This window comes from Aulonocara sp. 'chitande type north' Nkhata Bay, linkage group LG12 (genome assembly GCF_057382095.1).
Source record: "Aulonocara sp. 'chitande type north' Nkhata Bay isolate Kocher_YH1m ecotype deep benthic linkage group LG12, A_spYH_male_GT1.1, whole genome shotgun sequence".
NCBI classification, from domain to species: domain Eukaryota; kingdom Metazoa; phylum Chordata; class Actinopteri; order Cichliformes; family Cichlidae; genus Aulonocara; species Aulonocara sp. 'chitande type north' Nkhata Bay.
Window position 1 is genome coordinate 7773511 of NC_141355.1, and position 24692 is coordinate 7798202.

Here is a 24692-nt window from a genome sequence, read left to right on the forward strand (position 1 = left end):
AGCTGGACATGAACCTTTTGTTAGCGATTTTTTTTAAATTATTATTATTATTTTATTAAATGTTTAATAGAGAGTGCATAAATCAGAGGTTTGTATGTAGTTGATGAGCTGCCAACATAGCTTCTAACATCCAGATGCCATAAACATCTGGATGTAATTTAATGCTGTTGAACTACTTGTGGTAATTTTGTTCTTTTAATGTCATTTTTCTCACTTTTGTTTTCATCCGTTCATCCATTTGACATTTCATCTTTTAGCTTGGCTAAAATGTTTTACACTTTATCCACAAATTTAGCCTAACCAACATTTGTTAATTAACTTTAAACCTTTAATTTTTGCTATTTGTCCTGTTCAAAAATAGTTTTTACAATTTATCCTTAACTTACTAGTGTTAGACTAGTTTGTTCATTTCTTTTAACACCGCTTATCTCTTTGCTTTCTAACTTTTGGTTTTTGTGCCTTTTAATAAAGTGACACTTTAGTTAAACCTCTTAAATCAGCCATATCTTGATTACAGTAGATTTTAAATTAAACTGGAATATTTACAAAAAAACGTGTCATTGTCCAAATACATGTATACATCAGTCAAACACAGTATTAAACCCACTAAAAGAAATAACATTTCGATGGCACATGTCATGGCATACAGTCATGAAGAGCTTTCACAGGACGTGTAATGGGGGTGTACTGTGAAAACCCACGATTCAATAGCTTGCTCCTTTAGGAGCAGTAACCCGAAGTCATGATTTCTGTAGGATTTAAGTGTCCCATATCATTGTGGAGGAATTTTACAGCTTCTCTGCACTCTTTACGACTTTGCTTTAGTTCATTGAGATTTGTGGGGATCTCACCATATCATCTCAGTCAGTTTAAGGTCTGGACTTTGACTATTTTGTCACATGCTTGGGATCACAAGCCTGTTTCAGGACTCCAGCCAATCTTAAGCTGCCTGACAGATGGCTTCATATTTGACTTTATAATACCATTGTGTACAGAGGACTTCAGACAATTTCCTGTCATAAACACAGCATTTTTTCCTGACATGTTGCTTTTTGGTAGGCTTTGAATGTCTACCTGGTCAGCAGGTGAGAGAAATCTACAGAGGACAACACACAAAGATGCCTGCAGGCGGCCAACACTTGAAAACGATACATCCTCCAAAATCTATGATGTCTGCCCCTTTCTTACAGGTAACCTCACAAAGCTGGAACAGGTAGCTTTTGGGTTTGGTTTGGTTTTTGTTTTTTTTGACCATCAAGGGCTAAAGAACCTCTCCAGGGGAAAAAATATGGTGTTTTTTCTTTTTGCGATCCTTTACTACATGTCGTTCACTATGCTCACTCTCCCTCCACCTCTTTCCTATCTATCAGTGTTGCACTTTCAAAAAAAGGTTAAAACTGCCCCTAAAATGATATTTATTACTATATGTTAGTTGTGAGTTTTTCTAAAGTAACAAACCTAAGAAACTAAACTGATAAATTTAAATCCACCGAGAACTTGACTCATTTGACAGTAGTGACAGATTTTTATTAGCTGTTTGATAGTTTCTTCAATTGAAAGGCCAGCTCGTTTCTTTAGCAGAGCAGGCACAGGTGAAGATATGACCTGAGCTGACAACAAGTAATATTTGCTGGAAAGCTTTTGTTGCAATACAGTATCATCTTAATATGTTTTACATTGTGTTCCTTTTTACAGAAAAGCACTGGGGTTAGGGTTAGAGCACACACACCTAAAACACACATTGCTGCAGTGGGGACAGCCACTCTCCCTCCCTCCATGTAACGGGAGAACTAGTGAGTGAGTGGGGTCTGGTTTGCTTTTAGCTGCAGAGGGAGCATGGTGGCAGAATGCAGGCATGCGATGGAGGGCTAAAACCCACATACAAAGTGAAGTAAAAGTTACCAGTTTTTAAGGCACAAAGAGTGTTTTCTAAATATGTAATCCCTGGTGAATAGAAGTCATTCTGTACGGGTTTAATTCATGCCAGGAGAGGAACTTGATTTTCTCATTTAAAGCATATTTAAGGCATCTCGTATATATAACGACCTTACTGTCCTTCTGCCATGTGTAATCACATCTGTTCTTGTCTCAGGAGCCAGCTTTTACAGGAGGACGCACACCCTACCTCTACAGTATAGCAAGCATCTACAGTACAGAGCACATGAGACTGCAAATGAAGCAGCACTATCTCAATGTCCTGCACGCATGCATTCAGTCAGGTCTGTATCTGAATTCATTCTGAATGCAGTGAAAGTTTGTCTCACACATAAACTGACCAGCACAGTCCAACGCATCCTGTGTTTTGGATCGCCCAGGTCATGATGAGACCCGCAGGAGAATGCATGGAGATCATCATTGCAAAGAAAAGAGCATGTTTAAAACTGATCCAGAGAAGAGCAATGCAGCAGCAAATAAGCAACAGAGGCAAAGGAGAAGCAGCGACAGAGCTTATTCTGATGTCACACTTCCAAAAATAGTCAACAGATGATATATATGTATTTATTATGATTTATAAATAGGTTGTTGTAGGAAAAGTCTTACATTCATACACATGCTAATATCCAAAATACATCAATAAATGTAGCATATCTGTTATTAAGGCAGGTGAGACTTGTGTTGTTTGCATGTTCTCTTTGGGGACTTCATCTTCCTCCCACAGTCCAAACATACTAGGTTGGTTAATGTTGTCTGTCTCTATATTTATTTATTTAAAAATGATTATAGTTTCTAATTATTTTTTTTTAAATTTTTATTTCATTTGAACTTGTTTTTGCTTTTAATTTAATTTCAGTTAGTTTCCATTGTGAGTTTAGATGTTATTGTTTGAAATGTTTAGTTTGTTAAGATTATCTTGGTTTTAGTCTTTAATTATTATTAGGAAAATGTAGGAATATGTAAGAGGTAAGATTTAGGAAAATCATTATAGGTATTACAAAAAACAAACATATTGCTTGAAAACGTGTATTTTGGTCACATGTAAGAGGAAAGATTTGGGAAACTCAATAAAATCTTGATAAATGTCCACCAAAGCCTTGTAAGATAATTTAAAACAAAAAACAAAGAAACTTTTACCAGACTAACAGGATATATTCAGGATATATTCTCTGCATTTTTAATGTTAATTAATGTTAATTCAGTAAGTTTTACCTATAAAAACTAAAACTACATAGTTTGAGTTTTTATAGGTAAAACGACTTAAGTTAACTAGGTATTTTTAGTTCCCTTAACCAGTTTATTTTCCTTTAACCAGTTGATTAGTTTTAGTTAACTATAATAACCTTGGTAATGAGCCTGTGACCGTAGAATCACTGTGATTAGCCGTGACAGGCCCGTGTCTGACATAGCAAACCATGAACTGCGTCCTGGAAGGAAACTCTATAAAAGGTAATATAAAGAACACTCGAAGAAGATGCGAACTGAAATTTGCTGTAAAAATAACATATTTAATTCTATAATAATTCTATTGATGAAAGTTGTTCAAGCTACGAAATTGTTCATTTGGAACGAACAACGGGACTAGCTTATCTGATGTAGCTAAACTGGCTAATAATGAGTTAGCTTTAGGGGGTCATGACCCCTAACATTTTCAAACAGAAAAGTGCACTTTTCTGTCTGAAAATGTTTCGTTTCATGGTATTAAGAGAAAGAAATATTAAGGTTATAGTAAAATAATACAGTATAGTAAATAACAATATTGTGTCAAACTTGAACTGTGGAGGGGCTGTGTTGTGTTTCAGCATTTGGGAAGGCTATTCATGCCCTGTCCCGGGTTGGAGATGAGCTGTGGTTCGATCCAACGGTCAAGGGGGTGAGCAGCAACAGCAGCTAGATGTAAAAATGCTCATTGACGCTTTATTAGGTACACTTTGAGTATTTGCCAAGTTTAAAAAAAATTAATGCTATTAAACTGTTGTAAATGGCTTGCTGTCCTATAATCTGTCAAAAACGATTGAATAATATCAAGTCACCACATGCCAAAGAAGCTCTATTGGATCGAGTTGTGGTTGAACATTTTCATGTTCTCAGGTAGGCTTTAGCATTTAAACCATGCTTATTTAGTACTCAGGGGCCTAGAAAATATCCCTTACACCATTACACCACCACCATCAACCTGGATTGTTGACAGACGCCAGGAGGGAGCCATGCTTTCATGCTAATTTATGCTGACCCCACCATGTGAATATTGCAGCAGATATCTAGACTCATCAGACCAGCCAACATTTTGTAAACACTACAGATTGTTGTTAGAAAATCACAGTAGACCAGCACATTTGGTATTAACAAGCATGCAACCTTGAAAGTCACTTCAGTCCTCCATTCTGATGATTGGTTTGAACTTCAGCATGGCATTGTTGTCATGTGATTTGCTAATTAGATATTTGTGTTAATGAGCAGTTAAACAGGTGCAACTAATAAAGTGACCAGTGTGTGTGTACAAGAGCGTCTGTATCGATAATCTCCAGGTGTTAAGGTATTCACCACCTTACTTCCTCCACAATAATTTCTCTCTCTCCCTCTGAAAGCTGGCCCTGAGATCAGTGAATTCTGCTCATTCTGCATACGCCTGCTTCCTCTTCTCGCCGCTCTTCTTCCAGCAGTACAATCTGGATTCAGTCAGGGAGCAGGACAGTGGACCAATCAAATGCAAGCTAGTCATGAAGGTATATCGGCATTGCTGGTTTTTCATTTGTAGGCTGAAACATCATCTTAACAAGTGACTGTTCAGTAAAATTAGGGCTACACATCATGCCGTTCTTTCAAGACTTTATGATTAAACTGCGTCTCTTTGTTTTAAAGTGTGTGCTGCCACTTTTCCGTTGTTCGACTTCTATTGAGCACAGTGTGAAACGGTGTCAGATATCAGTCAGCACTGGCAGTGACCAAGTGATCGTTCAGTTTTTCTGCAGACACGGTAGGAAACTGCATAAATGACAGTAGGTGTGCATGCAGTTTATATTTTGAACACATGGTGGCACTGTGCTCTAAGTGTCTCTGTTTTTGAGTTAGGCATAACAAAAACCTACAATGTGCGTTTCCTGGAAAGTGAGGCACTGCAGGCAGTGTTTGCTTCACACCTCTGTCCCAATGTGCTGAAATCTCCTGCCAGGTTAGCATTTCAGCATTAGAGCCTCACTCTTCTTTTCTACAATCAGTACATGCTGGCTGCCTGTTGGTTTTGTGTTTTAGACAATACCAAAAATATATATTGACAGAAAAAAAATGTTAAAAGTAAGCAGCCAGAGCTGCCTGTGTGTGTTTTCCTCTTTCTTCAGGCTTCTAGGCGATATGGTGATGCATTTCCACGCGTCTCAGGAAGAAGTCACTCTGTCGATGTCAGCCCCGAAAGTCAGTCTGAGAAATTACAACGAGGGGAGAAATGGTCAGTTAATGTCAGACTGCCATTTAGCTCAGCCCACGTGTGGCTGACACGTTTCACAAAGTGCTTGAAAGTTGCACAAGCTTTGAGATGAACATAAAACTTCCTAACATACTGCATGTTCAGTTCTTTAAGCACATCAAAGGAAGCACTGTAACGACTGCTGTTTGACTTGGATGTACCTGTGTGACAGATCACATGAAGATGATGCACACTGAGATGTCCTTACACCCAGACGAGTTTGACTACTTTCAAGCCGGAATGGACTCAGACATAACCTTCTGTCTGAAGGAGCTAAGGGTAACGGGGTTATTTTTGGAGGCCTCCTTGCTCCTGTCACATGAGAATATTATGTGTGCGGAGAGCGAGAGTGACACTAGCTCACATGTGGGCAATTCATGTCTAAGAGGTCATATTGCTGTCCTGTACTCGGTGCTCGGTATCATTTCCATGTGAACTTTCCCCTCAGTGCTGTGACTCATCTTTATAGCAAAGATGTCTTGACCCGAGTGAGGCTCCACTACGTAGAAAAAGTAACTGAAGTTGAAGGCTCCTCATCGCATGCTTTATTATAAACTTTAAAACCAAGTAGGAATGAGTGTGGACTTTATGGGCTGCTTAAAGGTTGATCTTCAGCTATTTATAATTTGATTAGCAGAAAAAGCTGAGAGAAGTGTAATGTATAGACTAGTGTGGTCAGTAAAGCAAAATCACTGGGCTTATAGAAAAACGAGACAGTTTTGTTGGATATTTGAAATAACAGTCTGTGTACGTTCAGTTAATGAGACTTGGCCTGCATTAATGCCTACAACTCTTCACACTAATGTCTTGGAAAGTCACTTGGGCTTCCCGCTGTGAGGCTCCTCGTTAGCCCGCCTAGTCGTCTTGTCCCTGTCGGTTTTGGAAAATCGGGTTTGGACGGATTAGAAACTAGGCTTTAAGTTTTAGTCTTAGCCTTAATTTGATGTATATCTCCAGGCTGATAATAGTTAAACATGTCACAATATTAGCCCACACTTTTCAGCAATTAAACTCAGTTGTTGCTTTTTTGTTTTTGCCAGGGGTTACTGTGTTTTGCGGAGTCACATTGCCTTCCGGTGTCGGTTCACTTTGGCACTCCAGGAAAGTACGTTTCCTTGCTACTGTCATGACCTTGAGTGGAATTTATTCACTCAAATTACACAGGCTCTGTGGTGCTGTTCAACAAATTAACACCAGCTAGACTGCAAAATTCTTTAACGTTTATATATCACTAGTCACATCACTAAGTGAGCAGTTGTGGTGTGTTTGCTGCTAAAAAGTAAAAGGTGCTGACAAATAAAAAAAAAAAGAAGACACAGTGAAGGGATTTCTGCCATGGAAACGCACTTTGTTTGCAGGCCTGTGTGCTTCTCTGTGGAGGACATGGTCCTTGAGGCCACTGTGGTGCTGGCTACGCTGGCTGACTTTGAAAGCAGAGGCCCCTCACAGCCTACAGAGACCCCAGCCCCGACTACACACAGGTAACGACCACCCCTGACTTCACTGGCAATACTTTTAATCATCAGTGCCTGGGGGGGAAGAAGGGTAATTACTGCAGCTATTTTTTAAAATTAATTTGAGCAAAATAAAAAACCTGAGAAAAATCACAGAACATAAAAGGAATTCATCTCAATGAAAACACAATAGACCACACAATCTAGTTAGAAAACAAGTCATTGCCAGATAAAAATGCTTAAAAAAAAGATCAAAATCATTCAAAAAACTGTCATAAACAAAAAATCTGCTAAATACTGCAACAGATAAATCATGCAGATTAACTTTCTACATAGTCCAGATATTTTATGACATAGAGAAAGGGTCCTCGGGCCTTTTTGAACAGCCTGTTTGTTTGTTTGTTTGTTTTTTAGTGGAGTTTGATGTCATTTGTCTTACCCAGTCTATAATATCTGATAGCTTGAGCTTCCATTTACATTTTTAAGCTATTAGCCTAAAAGTTTGTTTGTAATTATGCCCCTAGATGGCAATCAATTAGAATCTGCACTCATCGGACACTTTATAGAAAACCGTTTTGCCTTCAGAAATATTCCTTAGCTATTTTAGTCCACACTGACATGACAGCATCACATAGTTGCTGAAGGTGTCTTGGCTGCATGTCCATGATGTGAAACTCCTGTTCCACCACATCCCAAAGATGCTCTGTCTTACTGAAGACTGGTGACTGTGGAGCCCATTTGAATTCAGTGTCTCATTCAGGAAAGCAGTTTGAGATTATGAGAGCTTTGTGAGATGGTACGATACCTGCTAGAAGCATGTCAGAAGATGGAGATGTACACTGTGGTTATAAAGGGATGGACGTGGCCTGCAACTATAGTGTGGCCTATGATGCTCAGTTTGACTAAGATCCCCAATGTTTGCCAAGAAAATATCCCCCACACCTTTACAACACCATTACCAACTCAAACTATTGAAACAAGGCAGGAGGACATGCTTTCATGTTGTTTATTTTAAATTGTGGTCCTGCCATCTGAATGTTGCAGCACTTCTTAAATCATCAACATTTTTCAGTATTCTGTTGTTCAATATTTGTGAGTCAGCATGAATTGGATTGTCAGTTTCCTGTTTTTAGCAGACAGGAGTGCCACTTATTGTGGTCTTCTGCTCATGTAGGTTATTTGAATTACTGTTGACTTTCTATCAGCTTGAAGCAGTGATACATCCATCCATATATCTTGTATACGATTATTATTCTAACGATTTAAATTGGCAGGAGTTACATGGGTTAAGGAATTATGGCGTGTGAGGAGTGTATTTTATCATTATGTTGACCAGCTGGTGTCATTGTCGCAGTCTTTGTGCGTCCAGTTTGTCAGGTCTACAATCCAGTGTGCTGAAGAGCAGAACTACCTGAGCCTCTCTCCTGGCACTCAGTCAAGCTGGTTTGCCCTCATTGGCTGTTTTTAGCCTCTTAAGAGGCATCATGTTGCAGTAGCCAGCCTTGTGTCTGTAACGGAGATAAATAGGGCAAGGTCAGGGCACGCAGAGTTGGGTTAGAAGCCCGTCAGTGTGACAGTCTATAATCCCCTCCTCCACGCTATGCTAGCCAGAGTCTCTGTCCTGCTTTGCTAGCCTGCTCTCTCCCCATTGTCCTCTACTTGTGCGTCTAGTTGGATCTTATTACACCATTCCCAGCTGCACTGCTCAACATCTGGGTCATTTGTAGCTCGTTTTGCTTGTGTACACTGCTGGAAGTCTGCAGAGACATCACCAACCCCATGATTCGACCCTCTGCAGTGCTCCTGTCCCTAATGCTCAGAATTGATCTGCATTTTGATACTTTTTTTTCCTGATGAAATTTATCATGCAGGATATTTCTGACTATATGCAATGTATTTGTGTTTTTCATGGTATGATAAGTACAATACTTGCTTGCCTGCAGACTCTGGGGCCTTTAGAAGCCTCTTTACTCCTTCCTGCTGTGCTCCTAATTATGTGTCTGGGTTACGTCTGAGGTTGACGTGTCGTGTGGTTGCATGCACGAGGTTGTTGTTTTGTTCCCTTTTACCGTGCTTAAGGCTGCTTTCACCATCTGCTGATACAATGCTAGGTAGTGTTTTTGTAAAAGCAAATAACAATGTTTTTAATATTTATATGGATTGGAAGCTACTACACAACATCCTCATTTGTAAAACTAGTAGATATGTTTATCAATACTGTCTGAATATATGTGTGTAAAAACACTCTGAATCTGTGTTGAGAAACAAATTTGCACCCATGTACCTGCGTCATCTACAGCTTGCAGACACAAGTGTGTTCTGTCTGTTCCCAGCTGTGCAGATGCAGCTGCTCTGCCTGTGGGTATACATGAGACTCAGAGCAACAACCTCCAAGTTCTTCCTGATGTAACAGAGCTTGTTGAATCCAGCCAAGGCAGCCCTATAACCTACCCACCTGTTCTGATGCAACTCCAATGCCAGGGCGACAGTGCTTGTGCTGGAATGACCCCACCTTCCAGCATGGTAATAAGAGCTCGCTCTTGATTTTTAAATCTTAACTGGGATCTGCAGATGGCCTGTGTGTTCCTTGTGGTTTGGATGCTCTACAGTCTTTCTGAGAAGTATGGTTCAGGGTGTGCTGCAATGGTTTACAATATCAGCTGAGACATGTCTTATGTTCTTTGTCACCTTTTTAGATTTAAAGACTTTTGCTGGAATCCCAGTTGAACCCCAAACCTTTTATCAAATGTCTTCTGTGCAACTTTCCCTGTTAACACAGGTTTATTGCTTAATAGTGTTTAAATTTAAGACTCTGATGAGCCTTCAGGTCATCCTCCAAGCTGCAGACTGCACTGTGAGGACACCTCCGGTGCAGGCCCGACTCAAGACAGGAAGCGTTGCCAAAATAAAGCATGCTAGTCGAAACTCCACCATCCAAAAAATATTTCAAATGCACAAGAAGATTATGAAGGCAGATGTGCAGCACTAAGTGAACTTAAATTTTTGCCTGTGTGCATGTGAAATAACTGACTGCTCCAATACTGTTCTGCATATCAGTTCTGTAGCATGTCATTATTTTGAGCAGATTAATTGTAATGATTTATCATAGAAATATATTTAGAAAAATCCCCCGCTCGCCCCTGCGGGCGGTCAATCCTTCAAGCTCGGGTCCTCTACCAGACGCCTGGGAGCTTGAGGGTCCTGCGCAGTATCTTAGCTGTTCTACTCAAGATCTTGAGCCAGTTTCCCTGTGGACACTGTTTTTAAGTGACCCTCATGCAGCGTCCTCTGTTGTACTAAGATTTAACATAGAAATTGACAGGTGGTCAGAGCAAATGCACAAGTGCTGTAAATCTAAAATGAGAAAAAAAAATGGCAGAATGTTCTTGAATGAACTGCATACACTCATGTTTGGCTATTTGTATCCTGTAGATCTGCTCCCTGCTGTTCGAGGCCATGTCCTCAGAACCTGGTGATGATGATGGTGCTCCCAGACTACCTGTCCTGGCATATTTCAGTGATGAGGAAGACTATCCGAGAAGCCCGTCACTCTGAGGGAATAGCAGTCGCTAATTAACAATATTCTTCTGTAAATAGTTATCAAAGTGTTAATCTCTCCAGAATAGTTTTTATTAAATATTGTTTATTGTTAAAATGTTTTTTTTCCAGTTACTGTTCATTTGAACAATATACCATCCATGTTGTCTGTCAATAAAAATGTGCCATCTCGGGAAGATGCCACACCCATCTGATGGTAACTGGCATGCATTGTCTGAGGAATGTGGTAGCACAAACAAAATATACAAAGTGTTCCCAGACTGTAGAGCAGTGAGCCAAATGTCCATGTTCATGTGAACAAAACGCAGCTGCAGTGTTCAATACACATCAGAGCCATGAAATACAGCAGGTTAATAAATATTATAGTCTTTATTTAAACATTGTACACATGTGAAAATGTTTTTGTTTCTCCCACATAGACATGTTCTGGTTTAAACAGAAAGATGAGGCGGATGAGAAGGAGTCATCCAGGGAGGTGTGAAACAGGAAGCAGGGACCATGGAGCTTACAGTGGTAGTGCCAAATGACTGGGAGAAGTGCTTTATCATTTTTGTTAAGGCTGCTTGGATTGTCCTCAGTGCTGTAACACTTACCGGTAGAAAAAAAATAAATCACATTTTGCCAACTAACACTGTTCACCGCCCTGAATCTGTTCTCATTTCAACATGACACCTGACAGGGTGTCACATTAAGGAAACGATCCTTTCGATTAGTGCAGATTGTAAACAGTGATCTAAAGATCCATGGGAAGGATTTTCTAAGTGTGGGATGGCTTTAGTACTATTCCTGATTGAGTGCAGAGAGGAAGCAGATTTCAGGAGAAAGGGGGAGGGGGGATAAAAAACAACAACAACAAAACACTGGGGTTAAAATGATGGTGTAAAGACAGCAGAGCATGATGGGAAAGCTCGTTTTTCCAACTCTTATGGCTACTTAACAGTTTAATGCTTTGTGCTCAGTGCTGGCACATTTTTAGGGGGAAGGTTGAAGACTTATTTGCCAGTATCAATGACACATGATACAAGGCACATTGTAATATTACACAAAAATGTGGATTTTACCGTGAAACCTTCCTGTAGTGACGCAAAGAAACATACTGACCATTTTTCACATGAAACCTGCAGTGACATGACTTAAGAATGCGCCACTGAAGCTCTACAAGCAGGGGGAGAGGAGGGAGGGAGAGAGACAGGAAAAGCAAATGGTGACTGTGAACAAGAGTTTCTGTAAGCTACTTGACGCGGCGAACAATCCCCATGGAACAAAGAGGTTACAAAAATACATTTGGTCACCTGACCAATTTCCGCTGCGTTGAACTTTTTCAGATATGCTCCTTAAGCTTTGTGCGTTTAAGGCTGCGAGACCAATTCAGACCAGCGGATATGGAGAAGTCTCTAGCCTACACATCCATTTCATTGACACCGATTGCACATTACTCAATAGACACACACTGAGGAGCTCATGTGCATTCATCACCCATTCATACACACATCACACATAATCACAATCAAGACTTCAGCAGCAGCTGTGAGATTAAAGGGAGGACATCAGTTTGACACTATCATTTATACTATACATATATTTATCTTGAGAGGCTTTTGAGCTACAAAATACTCTTAAGTTACAAAATATGTGCAATACTTGAACTGGTATGGAAAAGGCAGCTGCCACTCTTTATGAAATCTTGTTGGATAATCCTGCCACAAGAAACAAACCATCTGTGTAAACCCATGTCATATCACACTTGTTTTGTTTCTGTTTTTGCAAACATTTAATGTAACATCCCAGAACAGCATACCATTCATATCAAACATATGCTCCCTGCCCTTTCGTACAAGTTTCCAGTCCCTTTCATAAAGGCTTCCTAAGTACCACTGTATTATTAAGTGCTTGCACAAGACGGACCCATTTATTGTGCCTTAATGCTGCCATTTCTCATGCGCTTCCCTTCTTGAGGACTGTTTAGTTCTGTTCGGCAGGCCAGTACGTGGCCACATTCACATGCTAACACACACTCTTGGGCTATGTCAGCATCCGTCTTCTCTGAATTGCAGCTTCTTTCCTGCGGCAACTATCAGAAGAGGCTGACTTATCCTCATCAGCATGCCCAATGATCCCAGCCAATGGGATTATCTGGTGAGCATTGGAACACTGCAGCCCGGCCAACAGGGTGTCTGGCCTTTAGTTGGATTTATCTGGCCACTGTCTGATGTAGAAAACGACAGAGAAAAGGGCATGTTGAAGGATTTCTTTTGTTTGTTTTTAAATGTGTGGGGTTGGCCAAGTGGGGGAGACGGTGGGTGGATGAGGCAGAGTAGATCCTTTAGGTGTGGGGGAAGCAGACATTAGCTGTACATCCTGGCCAGCAGGAATCAAAGCAGTCCATCACCTGCAGCGGCAGATGGATACTCCGTGCAGACTCTAGTCAGTGTACTCAGCGACTATGGAGAGCAGTACTGTGATGTCATCTGGTTTTCCTCCTGCATGGACAGGAAACAGCAGCCAGTTAGGTTTGTTGCTTGAAAAACACGTTTGTAACCGTTCAAATTACAAAAAAATACTCATCTTTTTTGTAATACTTGGACACTTACCTCTTACATTCAGTCCATTGTCACAGGCAAACTGTGCGAAAGGTGACATGTAGTTGGGGTCATAGGCCAACACATGGGCCTGCTCTGCGATGCTGCGGGCCGTCTGCTGAATGCTCTCATAGTTTGTGTTCTGACGAACCAAACAAAGCAGGCATTAGGCGTTTATCGTGCCCTTTTCTGATTCTACGGCAGACATGTTTGTCACTCACTTTGAGTTTCTTCAGCTCTTGCAGTATCATGTAGTCTGGCATGTTGTCAAAGAGCCCATCAGTGGCAGTGAGGATGATGTCGCCCAGTTGTACGTCAAAGGAGGTGCTGTCTGCAGCGTCAGGGCTGAGGGACAGACACAGGTGAGTTTCAGGTAAGAGACAGGTGCAGTAATTTTTGTCATTAAACATACCGACTGAGCTTAGCAACAGAAACTTGGTTGCTAATGGATAATGAAAAGTTCAGGTAATCATCACATGAGGTTTTTTTTGTTTTGTTTGTTTTCTTGGAAAGGACAGTTGGGTCCAAGAAAAGGTGCTGCCATTATGAAGGTGCTTCAAATACACAGAGGCAGGAACCAAGTTAGTTTGCCAGTGTCGGGTTCAGTTCCTGGAAGATGTCCTTACCCCCTAAATCCAGTCAAGAATGTGATTCATTACAAACTGTCTGGACTGCATCACGACACAGTGAGCCAAAGCTCCCAGGAACAGCCTGTCCTGTGCTCTAATTTTTTAATGTATTTTTTTATGAAGCCAAAACTACAGTCACATGGGGGGAAAAAAAGCTGCTGTAGCGGCTGTTCTCGCAGCTAGTTAGCACTATGATGGCACAGCCACACTTACCAGAGCTGTTCCTCATTCTTTGTTATCTGTGCACACTGGGTGATTCATCATTAACATATTCATAAGCCAAAGACATTTGTGACACTTGATAATTACACAGCCAGTATAGTTATGAAGATAATCATTGGGCAAGAAGGCAAAAATCTGTGGGCTTATAGCTATGAAGCAATGCATCGAGAACATGATGTTTCCCTTGTATATTATTACTAATACAAAGACAGGCAATGAAAATGAATGTACAAACGGACTTGTGGCAAATAAAGAGCTGTGTGGCATTATCATAGAGAGTGCAAAGTGCTTAGCTGTATGTTTAAACATCTTTATCCAAACTTTTTAGTGCACTCTCAGGAATGCTGTAACTAGTTGTTAGCTTTGACCCTTGCACTCTTTTCTGTTAGTTGCTACATTAGTGACTGAAAGCTTAATCTGCTGATGCACTAGGACTAAATCCTTCAACCAAATGAAATGCTCGAATGTAAAAGGATTTCTCAAATCTATGGGCTGTCTGAAACAGAAGCAAGGTCAGCATTTAAGAAAAGTAAATACATATCTATAGTAACAAGTAAGTGCACTTGCAATCTTTTGTTTTTATTTATTTTTTTAAGAGTAAATTGCTTAATTTAAGAGGAGTCTGCTGGTGCAGGATTGGCTGTGGACTTGTGGATTTGCCCCATCAGCCCACACAGACTTTGACCTGAGGTAAGAGGGAAAGCTTGGCACACATCCAGGGCCTGTCCTGCATTCTAACATCTACTGTGCTGCTGCTTGGCACGCCACAGCAACGAGACACAGCAGCACGTGGCCTCAGACACAGTGGTACACTGCAGCTCGCTGCAGCGCAGTTGCTATAGACGCTCAGCCTTGCAGCAGGCCAGGTGCGCAGGCGCTACTGAATGTTGTTTCAGCAAGCAGTCTGCCTTGTTATAAGTACAGTATCATGTATCACATCTGCTGTAAAGAACACGTGAATGAGCAATGAAGTGTGCTGATGACACCCGTCCGTGTCACCGGCAGACTCGCTCAAATGAGTGTGGGAGAGCAGATGCACCAGGTGTTGCTCGTTAAGTGTTTCACCTGTCACTGAGGACGGCCCCCTCAGCCCCTGGGGGAGCAATGGACAGCTGGAAGGGGGTGTTGAAGTAGTGCTGCTGCTCATCTGAGCGGTGAACCACCTCCCCTCCCCGGACCACCAGGAAGCCAGAGTCTCCCAGGTTGGCCGTGTGCAGCCGATGACTCTGCCGGTCCAAAATCACAATGCAGGCCGTGCTGCTTCCTAAAAATAAAAATAAAACAAAAAACCCACACGTCACTTTTTATTTTCAATGCAAAAAAAAGAAAATGTTTAAGATTAAATAAACAAATAAAAATGGGTAAATGCAACACTATAGCACATTAACCATCTCTGCACCCAAATACGTGTTCAGCTCCCAAAAGAAGAAAGATGCACAGATGCAACATTTAAAGCTGGAAACAGCCAAAAATCTTTCAGCTTCCAACAACAGCGGAGCTGTCCTCACTGGTGCTGCAGACAAGACAGGACAACTAACTTATGAGTCTGTACTCAGAAGTTAGCAGGAAGCCAGTTAGTCGTCATGTAAAGATGCCTGACTTATTTTTATAAAAACACAAATGTATAGCACGACTTTACTCGTAAACACAGAACCACAATACCAGCAAGATGTATGGAGGTAGAAGGAAGACTAAATAGATTTTAGGACTAGGAAAACAATGATCACAGCACTCAGCATTCTGAAAATACACATCAACATCAGCCGCTGCAGAGGCTATATGTGGAAACGGGGTCAACAGATCTTCGCTTCATCAAGCGGCTAACTGATAAAAAAAACATTCTCAAGGCACATTTTAAAAAACAGGAGACAACACACCCGGTTAAGCTGAAAACAGTGTGAAAGGTCACACAGATTTAGATCAAGCGGCACAGTGCTTCGGTGTCTGCATGTCTGTTAGTTTACCAGACGTAAGGTTTGTTCGTGTGTCCATCTGATTTCTGATTAGAATAAACTGACCGAACATTTGCATTTGCATCGTTTTGCCCTTTTCAGAGGAGGCCGAGTTGTAGGACAAGTACTGTGGTTGCTAATAACAATAACAATTAACAACGGCTGAGTTCTTTTCCAGTATGGCGTGAAAGTGTGACAATAAGCCAGCATGCACAGCACTGGCCCACTGGAACTGAAAAAGGTTTGCGCTGGAAACCATTTATTGATTATTTTTAATACCTGTGCTTCTACTATTGTCACATGTAAATAAATCATCTATAACAGCAGGAAGGACAGTCATTAGGGAGTACAGACTTTAATACATACATTTCTTTAAAAAACAAAAAAGCAACACTTTCTCTTACTTTCCTTTTAGTTTTACACAACTTCCAAGTGAAACTGGGAGAAAGACAAATGAGGTCAACTTAAAAGCACAAACTTAACAATGAGAAAAGATTTTTTTTAAATTTGTCCTTCTGTGATGAAAGGAGGAAACACGAGCTAGTGGAAGAGGCAGACAGCGTGTGATCACACCCTGCTGGTGAGTCATCTGGCCCACCAAAATATGCTCTTTGGGGGGATCAACCTTCAAAACCCCCTCACGCACTCTGACTCACTCCCTTTCGTGTCTCCAGCAGTACAAATTACTCACGCTACCGGCCTCAAGAACATTCCTTCTGCCATAAAAAAGCAACACAATACAGCGTTGTTTCCCCTGGTGCACATGTGATAACGGAATGGAAAAGTACTGACACGCGCCGAGACAGATCTGTTCCAAACACATTTGTTCACTGATGTTACGTGTTTGTACACGTTCTGTCGTCGGGAAGCGGCGCAGAGCAGGAAAGGGACCGGTGAAAGTGAAGTGCATGGAGCAGGTTGGGCCTAGTGACGTCCCTTGGACTTTCGAATGTGAGCTGGCTGTTCTATTACTCATGATGCAAAAATCTCTAGCCAGCTACCATTAAACAAAACAGATGTAAACACAGCCCAGCCCAAGAAAGCTGAACTCCATGGAAAGCCTCCTGTTTATTGCCTCTACACAGCAATGCTTTAAATCTACTGCCCTACACAGTGCAAGTATGTACCAGAGATGGAGCATAAAGATTTGTCCACAGCAGCTGTCTGCAAAGACTTGTTGTTGTTTCTTGACAATTTTCAGTAAACCCACAACGCTGTGTTCAAAATTTGTACAAATTTTAATGATTGAAAACAAAAAAAGCTTTGGTGGCCTTTATCGTCAAATGGGCACCTTAAGTTGTAGACGCGACTCAGATTTGAAGTCAGCAGATGTTCAGTGTTTTGACCTCTTCGACTACCAGCTCTCAAGGTAAATATCTCTCGTCTATGACGTCTATTGCAAACCAAATCAATATGTACAATTGCACCACCCTAATACTTAAGATGCGAGTCTTTCAAAGACTCGATGTGGGAGCAGTGGTCTTTTTCACCATTTTGAACTGTTAATCATAGATCACCAGTTGGGCCTGCTGAAGGTTATTTTTAGAGAGCGTCTGCACATTGTTTCTAGCTGCAGTTCAGTGTCAGATTTCAAGGCAATCAGACTTACAGTGCAGGAGATGTGGCTTTTCTTATATTGAATTTGTTGTGCTGTAATCACCTTGATACCATCTAGCCGCCTGGGATCACATTACTTGGAAAGCATTTGCCCATCATTTCCATCGACTGTGCCAAATTTTATGGTTGTAGCCCATTTAAGCTCATGATTTGACAGATAATAAAAATATATATAAATAAACTGTTACAAGCTGAATATGGTTCTATGCTTTTGGGAAAAACTGTTTACAGTGGCTGCACTCACCCAGTAGTGGCACTTTGTTCTGCAGTAGCTCATAGTAGCTGGTTGTGAGGACTCCCACCGGGTTGCTGGGTACAAAGCGTCCTTCCTTCACTAACCTCTCACATGTCTTCATCAGTGTACCCGAAAACTGTGACGGGTCCACGCCATAGTCTCTCCAACCACCTACACCATCCGCCACACCTAAAAGGAGTTGATTTCATTATGGGAAATAATGATTAATCCCTTATTACATAAAAAAAAAAAATCTTTCCTCATAACCATTAATTGTGTAATATGTACAATGTTTAAAAACAAAACTGAAAGAAATCTGCAAACTGGAACTCCATGTTTCAGTTAAGAACATTGAGGATTAAACTAGCACCAGATATGATTTTTAACATTCCACAAGTAAGCCTGGAGGACAATGCCTTGCAGCTGCATGACGAACAACAACAATCACTCCCAGCAAGATGGAAAAAGATGCAAAAATGACAAAATGTACAAAGCTTTCAAATGTCCCATTACTCAATTCAAGCATTTCTCATACTGATTGGTAGAGTCTCTGCTCATCTAACGACTTCAGAAAGTTGCTTCAAGTAGCTCCACATTACCGTCCCGCTTTATGTTTGTTGTAATTTAACCCACCTTAAAATCTGCCCCCTCAGTTAAATGCATTAAATCCATAAGGGAAACCTTCATTAACCTTTTTACAGAAACATGGCCTGCTTATTTGAGTTTCACTAAGAGCTTTTGTCCCCAAAGGAGCACTTAGCTAGGTGCAAGGTTTTCCTAGGAAGGAAACTCTAGTCTTGTTACTCCCAGGGCGCAGACATCTGCTCCACTGACCATACATGGAGGAGTCTCACCACCCTGTGCCACAGCTAAGAAACAGGCCTCCTCAAGTCAGACACACAGTCCAACTGATGTGCCGAAAAACAACAACTTTGCGAAAATATCACAGTAATCAATAGCAATCATTTAGAAATACCCAGACAGTCGTTAGATATGCATAAAAGCTGCTAAGGTCTTCAATAATAGGTTTACACGGGATCAAGGCTTCCGTGCTTAAGAGTCTTTTTCATCAGCAGGTTTTAAAGTATCGGTTTTGGCTGCTTAAGATATTCTTTATGTCATGAATGAATGCTGCACGCAATATGAACCCACTAAATGTTCAAGCGTACAAAGAAGATGCAACAAGCACAAAAGTCTGAAAAATACACGCACAAATTTAACACTCAGAAGGCATTGACATTGAGCCTTCTGATCAGTTTCATTCTGAAAACCCCCCCCCAAAAAAACAACAACACGTGCAACCCAAGGAGGGGCTGACCCCTGACCTGTCAGTCACGTCTTACTCAGTGTACACGGAGCAATGTCTTATTGTTTGGTTAAGGTTTCATCAGCAAACAGACATGGGATACTCACCCAAAACATCGGCAGATCTGTGTCGGGCAATGAAACACGCGTCGTCCCCATAGCACATCCCTTTCTTCAGGATCCCTCTGCGGAAATCCTTTCCAAAACCGCAGCTCGCTGTCACCAGACTGTAGTCACGGCTGTCTGTCTGAGAAAGTCCGCCGATGACAGCTCTGGCAACCAGTCTACCGTACGACAGCACGGACAACATCACCTACGACACCAGCTCCCACCAAAAAAACCGGCCAAGCTAGCAGTCCTGCTAGCTCAGCGTCGACGCGAGCACACTATTATATTGACTTGCTAGTTTGCTAACGAGGCTGGAGATGTGCGGCTGAGCTACCCAGACAGACAACAGCCGCCACGCACGCCCAGACAATGCCTCCCGCTGATATGACCACAGCCTCCGAGTGCTTTATTCTTCCGCTGTGATAACTAGGAGAAAGTTAAGGAAAAACGTCGCCCGTTCTCCTCCAGAAACCCTGTAAGCGTTGATTCTCGGCGGCCATGGCGCCACTTCTGCCTCGGAGACGCTACATAACACAAAATGTGGACCTACAGCCCTGCGGTCTCAACACACTCTGCTCCACGAACCCGGTCTTGTGACTGCTCTGACGTCAGACATCGTTACGCAACGTACACTTCCTGATATGGAAATGTTATATTCAGTCAGCTTTTACTGTATAAAAAGGCCATAAAACTCCAGTAGTAGGCAGGTTTTACGCGTAGATACACATTTTAAGGACAAAAATACATTTACATGGCCTTTTTCTGAACAATTATAACACATGGAAATAGCTAAGAATATATTACATTAAAATAAATAAATAAGAACGCAAATAAAGACATTAAGACTTTTTATTCATGAATTTGCTACCCTGTACATATACAAGACTGCTCACATCTGGGATTATTTACCATTTCCCTAGATGCAACGTAGTTTGCAGTATGTTCTATCTCCCCCTTGTGGGTATCCCTGGATGGAAACTACCCTTAATTATAAGATGTTCTTGAGCAAGATGGTTAAGTATTTTCGTTTACAACTGTTGTTTTTTAAAAAGCTGTAATTTCTTTGGAATAAATACACTCAGACAGAAAATTTCCCCCTAAAATACACTCAAATGTTTATTAGAAAGATTTAGACATTACAAGAGTGCATCTTTGTTTAATTTAGCACGACTTGTTTAAAAATGTGATGCAGTGTACAGTCAGCGTTCTAAGACACTGACGGTTAAATGAACACAATATAAAGTTTACAGAAGTAAACAGGTGTTTGTGACTTTCTCCATAGTTGTATAGCCATTAATAACATTAATTATTGACAGTGGGGGGGGGGGAAACAATGATAAAGGAATATGACATGAACGAAACTGGAAAAAAATTGTGCACAGCTTCAAACAAGGCATTCCTGTGCATAAGTAGCCATATTGTTACATTTTTCCTGATTGAACAGTCATATGTGGCAAAGACTAGCTGCAAAATGGGAGTGCAAAACACCTGAGGTTTTCATGGTGACATATCAATTTACCCCTGTGGACAAAACAACAAAAATATTTTGCTTTCATCGAAAAGGAGTGAATATCTTTTCAGTATTGGCAGCATGAAGGATAATCAATCCCTCAAATGCAGAAGAACAGAGCAGAACAAAGAAGTCAGAGTCTGGCCACCCCTTCATTTCTTGGCTTGCTTGGTGACCATGCTGCGGGGGGGAGTCACAGGACGGCTGCCGTTGGGCTTCTTCTTCTCAGCTGGTTTCAAAATCTATACCAGGTTGAAAACATTTAATGAATAGCTGTACACCGTCTGTACAAATAGCTTAGATTAGATCACTACCACGAAAACGCAATGCTTAAAATAAACAAAAGGTACTGTACCTGAAAAGAGCACATGAGAGTCTCATCCACGCTCATCATGGCACCAGCGTTGTCAAACTCCCCACAATAGTTAGGCGCTGAAAACAAAGTGACGAGCTGCCTCTTTGCGAAAAATTCATAGCCATCCTCGACAACCTGCCAGTGAGAAAATACAAATTGGAATGACATGTTTACACATTTTCAAAATACATAAACTAGGAGTAGCCTCAACTAAATCATGCAAGTAGACATGAAGGTGGTCAGATCTAAAGCGCAGTCTAACCTAATGGGTTATGGTTCACAGGATCTTTAACTCAATATAAAAACTCAAAACATATTGTCAGGTTTGTAAGTGGAGTCTGAGTGGAGTTTAAAATCAAAACCAGCAGGGTGTAAGTGAAATGAAGACTTGAAGCTTTAACTCAAGCACTCCAACAAATAACAAAAAAGATTCCATTTATTGTTAAAGGCATCTATTATTAGGCCTTACTGGCCTACCACTCCAAAATAACCTTTATGTATCTAATTGGTTTGAGAGGAAACTAGATTTCTGCACCTCCTTAATAGTGGCACTTCTACAAATGCACATGCATGTTCCCTTAGATGGTTTTAAGCCCAGAAATTCTGCAGGAAAAGTTGTTATTCAACACTTTGGCAACACCTGCAGACACTGGAAGGCAACCCATCAAAGACAAACCGATCAAAAACTCTGGCAATAAAACATGTACCTGCAGAACCGGAGTTACCAGCAGTAACTACTTTATTCTGAGCTTGCCGTTACTCTCTTGACAATGTAGGCTGCTCACTTGTGGTAGATAACAATGCAATCAGTCGATGACTAGCCATACCGAATGTTGATAACAGCTTTTGGCCAAAGGCTAACGGTGCAGACTGATTCAATTTTATGTTTGTGGAGCAAATGAAGGGTGTGCTGCATCTGTCTGCGCTTGTCTGGTAGGAGAGGCTTATGACAAAGCACAGAGAGCTGCACAAAGTACCGCGAAACACCAGCCTATCAGTTTTGCAGCACACAGATAAATCTGATTAGACACTATACACTTCACAATTCATCTTGATACGTCTATCAGCAGCTACATCATCAAGTACATTAGTGGCAAAGGTTTACTGGTCACTATTAAAGTCTAGCCTGGCCTCTGGTCAGGAGTTTCAAGTAAAACTTGTGTATTTACGTTCACAATCACTTGTCTTAATTGCAGACTCAACATGCCTCAACAGTGTTTTTCCTTATTAGTTGTCATACTGACCAAACTCTATTTTTACATTAATAAGCTACACATTATATTCTACTACTACAAGCTACTGTCTATTCTGACAAACATCTTTTCCACAAAATTACACAAGACTGCATTGAAAGCTGAGCTCTCTTGTCTTTGCACTGGCATTAAGTGGCAGCATTAAAGTAATTTGTGACTATTCTAACATCAATTTCTCTCCATATTCTTTAAGTCTCTAGATATTTTTTTAAAAGTAAAGCTTTAGTTGAACACGTAACAACCTCTGGAAATGCGCAAATAATTTTACTTTGATGCAAACGCAAGCCAAAACGGTCAAAACCCACTGTCCACTACACACACCACGTGTGCTAGTATATCATGTCCTGTACCAAGTGTATCTTGCCTCTGGCCAGTACACGGCCACCTCCCACAGTGACGTTTCTATTTGTGATGACGGAGGTGATTACCTGATGGGCACGACAGATCAGGTCCAGGTCATGCTTGTGCAGGAACTTGGCTACCACCTCTGAGCCAAAGGTAAATGACACACCCCTGTCGTTCTCCCCCCAGCCCAACACATCCTTGTCTGGATCAGACCAAAGTAAATCGCACAGCAGACCCTGGTCAGGCACGTCAGTGGGACGCATGATGCGTCTGATCTGCTCCATGGACTGAAGGTCAGGGGACAGTCCTAAATGGAACAGTAAAGTAAAAGTACAAATAAACACACTGATACTGAGGTCAGCACCGATTGGAACTGGGTGAGCTCCATGTCAGGTAACAAACTGCAAAAACAGCGTTTCTCAAGGACAAATAATAAACGCTGATATCAAATGTACACTACTTCTAACATCATGCATACAACCAAAACACTTTAGAGTTGATAGTAGGGTTTTGTGCCAAAACATTAATTCTGCGCATTATAACCCACCGCCATGGCAGCAAAAGATCTTCTCATCAACAATGGCGGCAATTGGGAGGCAGTTAAAACAATCTGTGAAGGTCTTCCAGAGTTTGATGTTGTACCTTCTTTTACCTAACACAGTAAGACAAGAAATTATACTTCATTTTTTTCCATTATCTCATACCAACAACTTCCTCCAAACAGTTTAACCAGCAAAAGATAACGCAACAGAGAGTCTGACAGGTACCCTTAATGGACACAAGAGGCCCCAGGTTGGACATTTCTAGTCATTCAACAATACTCACACTCATCATAAAAACCATATATTCTGTTGATTGAAGCACACTCATGGTTTCCCCTCAGCAGGAAGAAGTTTTCTGGGTATTTGATTTTGTAGGCCAGTAGAAGACAGATGGTCTCCAGTGACTGCTTCCCCCTGTCCACGTAGTCCCCCAGAAACAGGTAGTTGCTCTCAGGAGGGAAGCCCCCATACTCAAACAGCCTTAGCAGGTCATAGTATTGCCCATGGATGTCACCTGCAGGGCAAATACCAAGCTGAATTATACACATTGCTATTGAGTCATACACCACTTATCATACGTCAGTACATACTATCAGTCAATTGCTGAGTCAATCTTTCTGGTAAGTAAGTGCATAGCTTTTCTTACCACAAATCTTGAGGGGGGCCTCCAGCTCCAGGAGAATGGGTTGACTGAGGAAGATCTCCCTGGACTTGAGGCATAATCCACGAATCTCGTTCTCCTGCAGCTGAACATTCTTGCCAGGTTTTGCTCCTCTGACTGGAATAAGAAGACAAAAATCAGTAAGAATAACACCTAAACACTATTCCAGATAACCCGGGCATGGCATCTCTGCCCGGACGCCAATTGGGACAAACGGTGAGTGTAGAAGCCATATGCCGTGACGGAATTCGCGGTGTTTGTGTATGAGAACACAGTGTACGTGACATGTCGTTTCACACCCTTCAGACACACCAATATTCTGAGTCAAGAGACACATTACATAAAGGTGGTAGCCGACATTAATTAAAATATTACGTTATCTTGCAAATATTTCTGATTATTGTTACTAGTTATTGCAGCAAGATGAACACGAGCTAAAGCTAGCTATCGACTATTAGCATTTACCATAACATTTAAATAATAAAACAAGTGTTTCGTGGAAATTTTTGTATTTACTTACCTTCTAAAAGCCGCTGGATGATACTATCTATGTTGAGCTTGTCAACATCAGCCATTGCAAGCGTCGGTGTTACGAAAAAATCGCTCCAGTCAAATCTAGGTCTTCGCGTTGACACACTTGTGAAAGCTAGCCCGCTAGCTATCCTAGCATTAGCTTGCTTATGTTAGCTTCGTCTATTTTCCGGCTGAGGGTAGAAGATGTTGCCGCGACCCTGATACCGTTTAGCCACTAGCCGACACTTTTGACAGCCTAATACGCTACTTAAAGATCGCGATTTTAAAAATGCCAACATCAATTGTTTCGTTTTGTTAAAAAAAAAAGGGACGGGGACTATAAAAATAAGCGTCAACCAACACAAACGGTTGCTAGCGACGGTGTCCCGTTTCTGTTTTTCCTTTGCCGCACCTTGTACTGCTAAGCCAGCGGCTTGTGCTGGTAGCTGCTACACT

At 41.3% G+C, this 24692-nt stretch overlaps 3 protein-coding genes across 3 annotated transcripts; 1 reads left to right on the forward strand and 2 right to left on the reverse strand.

Annotated features, from left to right (window-relative positions):
• The first annotated feature begins 3107 nt into the window (after positions 1-3107).
• On the forward strand, positions 3108-11252 carry rad9b (RAD9 checkpoint clamp component B). Its single transcript, XM_086313415.1, has 11 exons — positions 3108-3384; positions 3738-3808; positions 4524-4661; positions 4798-4912; positions 5008-5107; positions 5274-5380; positions 5571-5677; positions 6439-6503; positions 6757-6879; positions 9186-9375; positions 10285-11252. The coding sequence occupies exons 1-11, from the start codon at positions 3351-3353 to the stop codon at positions 10405-10407; spliced, it is 1173 nt and encodes a 390-aa protein (XP_086169541.1). The 5' UTR covers positions 3108-3350; the 3' UTR covers positions 10408-11252.
• pptc7a (protein phosphatase targeting COQ7 a) lies at positions 10541-19652 on the reverse strand. The gene is made up of 6 exons (XM_086313418.1): positions 19058-19652; positions 17654-17833; positions 14906-15104; positions 13211-13334; positions 13002-13131; positions 10541-12890 (listed from the first exon to the last, which is right to left on the reverse strand). Exons 1-6 carry the CDS (start codon positions 19257-19259, stop codon positions 12832-12834), a joined length of 894 nt encoding a protein of 297 aa, XP_086169544.1. The 5' UTR covers positions 19260-19652; the 3' UTR covers positions 10541-12831.
• A 495-nt stretch (positions 19653-20147) lies between these two features.
• On the reverse strand, positions 20148-24673 carry LOC147316867 (serine/threonine-protein phosphatase PP1-gamma catalytic subunit A). Its single transcript, XM_086313416.1, has 7 exons — positions 24244-24673; positions 23709-23840; positions 23346-23576; positions 23068-23172; positions 22604-22827; positions 20923-21057; positions 20148-20809 (listed from the first exon to the last, which is right to left on the reverse strand). The coding sequence occupies exons 1-7, from the start codon at positions 24296-24298 to the stop codon at positions 20720-20722; spliced, it is 972 nt and encodes a 323-aa protein (XP_086169542.1). The 5' UTR covers positions 24299-24673; the 3' UTR covers positions 20148-20719.
• Between the last annotated feature and the right edge of the window lie 19 nt (positions 24674-24692).

What these genes read in the sequence shown, in the direction of transcription:
- rad9b (XM_086313415.1), top strand. Translation starts at nt 3,351, where the DNA reads ATGAACTGCGTCCTGGAAGGAAACTCTATAAAAG. An exon ending in AATGCAAGCTAGTCATGAAG is followed by an intron (nt 4,662 to 4,797) that starts GTATATCGGCAT and finishes TTTGTTTTAAAG; the next exon opens with TGTGTGCTGCCACTTTTCCG. An exon ending in CCAGCCCCGACTACACACAG is followed by an intron (nt 6,880 to 9,185) that starts GTAACGACCACC and finishes GTCTGTTCCCAG; the next exon opens with CTGTGCAGATGCAGCTGCTC.
- pptc7a (XM_086313418.1), bottom strand. Translation starts at nt 19,259, where the DNA reads ATGTTGTCCGTGCTGTCGTACGGTAGACTGGTTGCCAGAGCTGTCATC. An exon ending in GAACAAAGTGCCACTACTGG is followed by an intron (nt 15,105 to 17,653) that starts GTGAGTGCAGCC and finishes TTTTATTTTTAG; the next exon opens with GAAGCAGCACGGCCTGCATT. An exon ending in CAATGGACTGAATGTAAGAG is followed by an intron (nt 12,891 to 13,001) that starts GTAAGTGTCCAA and finishes CTGTCCATGCAG; the next exon opens with GAGGAAAACCAGATGACATC.
- LOC147316867 (XM_086313416.1), bottom strand. Translation starts at nt 24,298, where the DNA reads ATGGCTGATGTTGACAAGCTCAACATAGATAGTATCATCCAGCGGCTT. An exon ending in GGCCCCCCTCAAGATTTGTG is followed by an intron (nt 23,577 to 23,708) that starts GTAAGAAAAGCT and finishes TTTGCCCTGCAG; the next exon opens with GTGACATCCATGGGCAATAC. An exon ending in GATCTTTTGCTGCCATGGCG is followed by an intron (nt 22,828 to 23,067) that starts GTGGGTTATAAT and finishes TGTTCCATTTAG; the next exon opens with GACTGTCCCCTGACCTTCAG.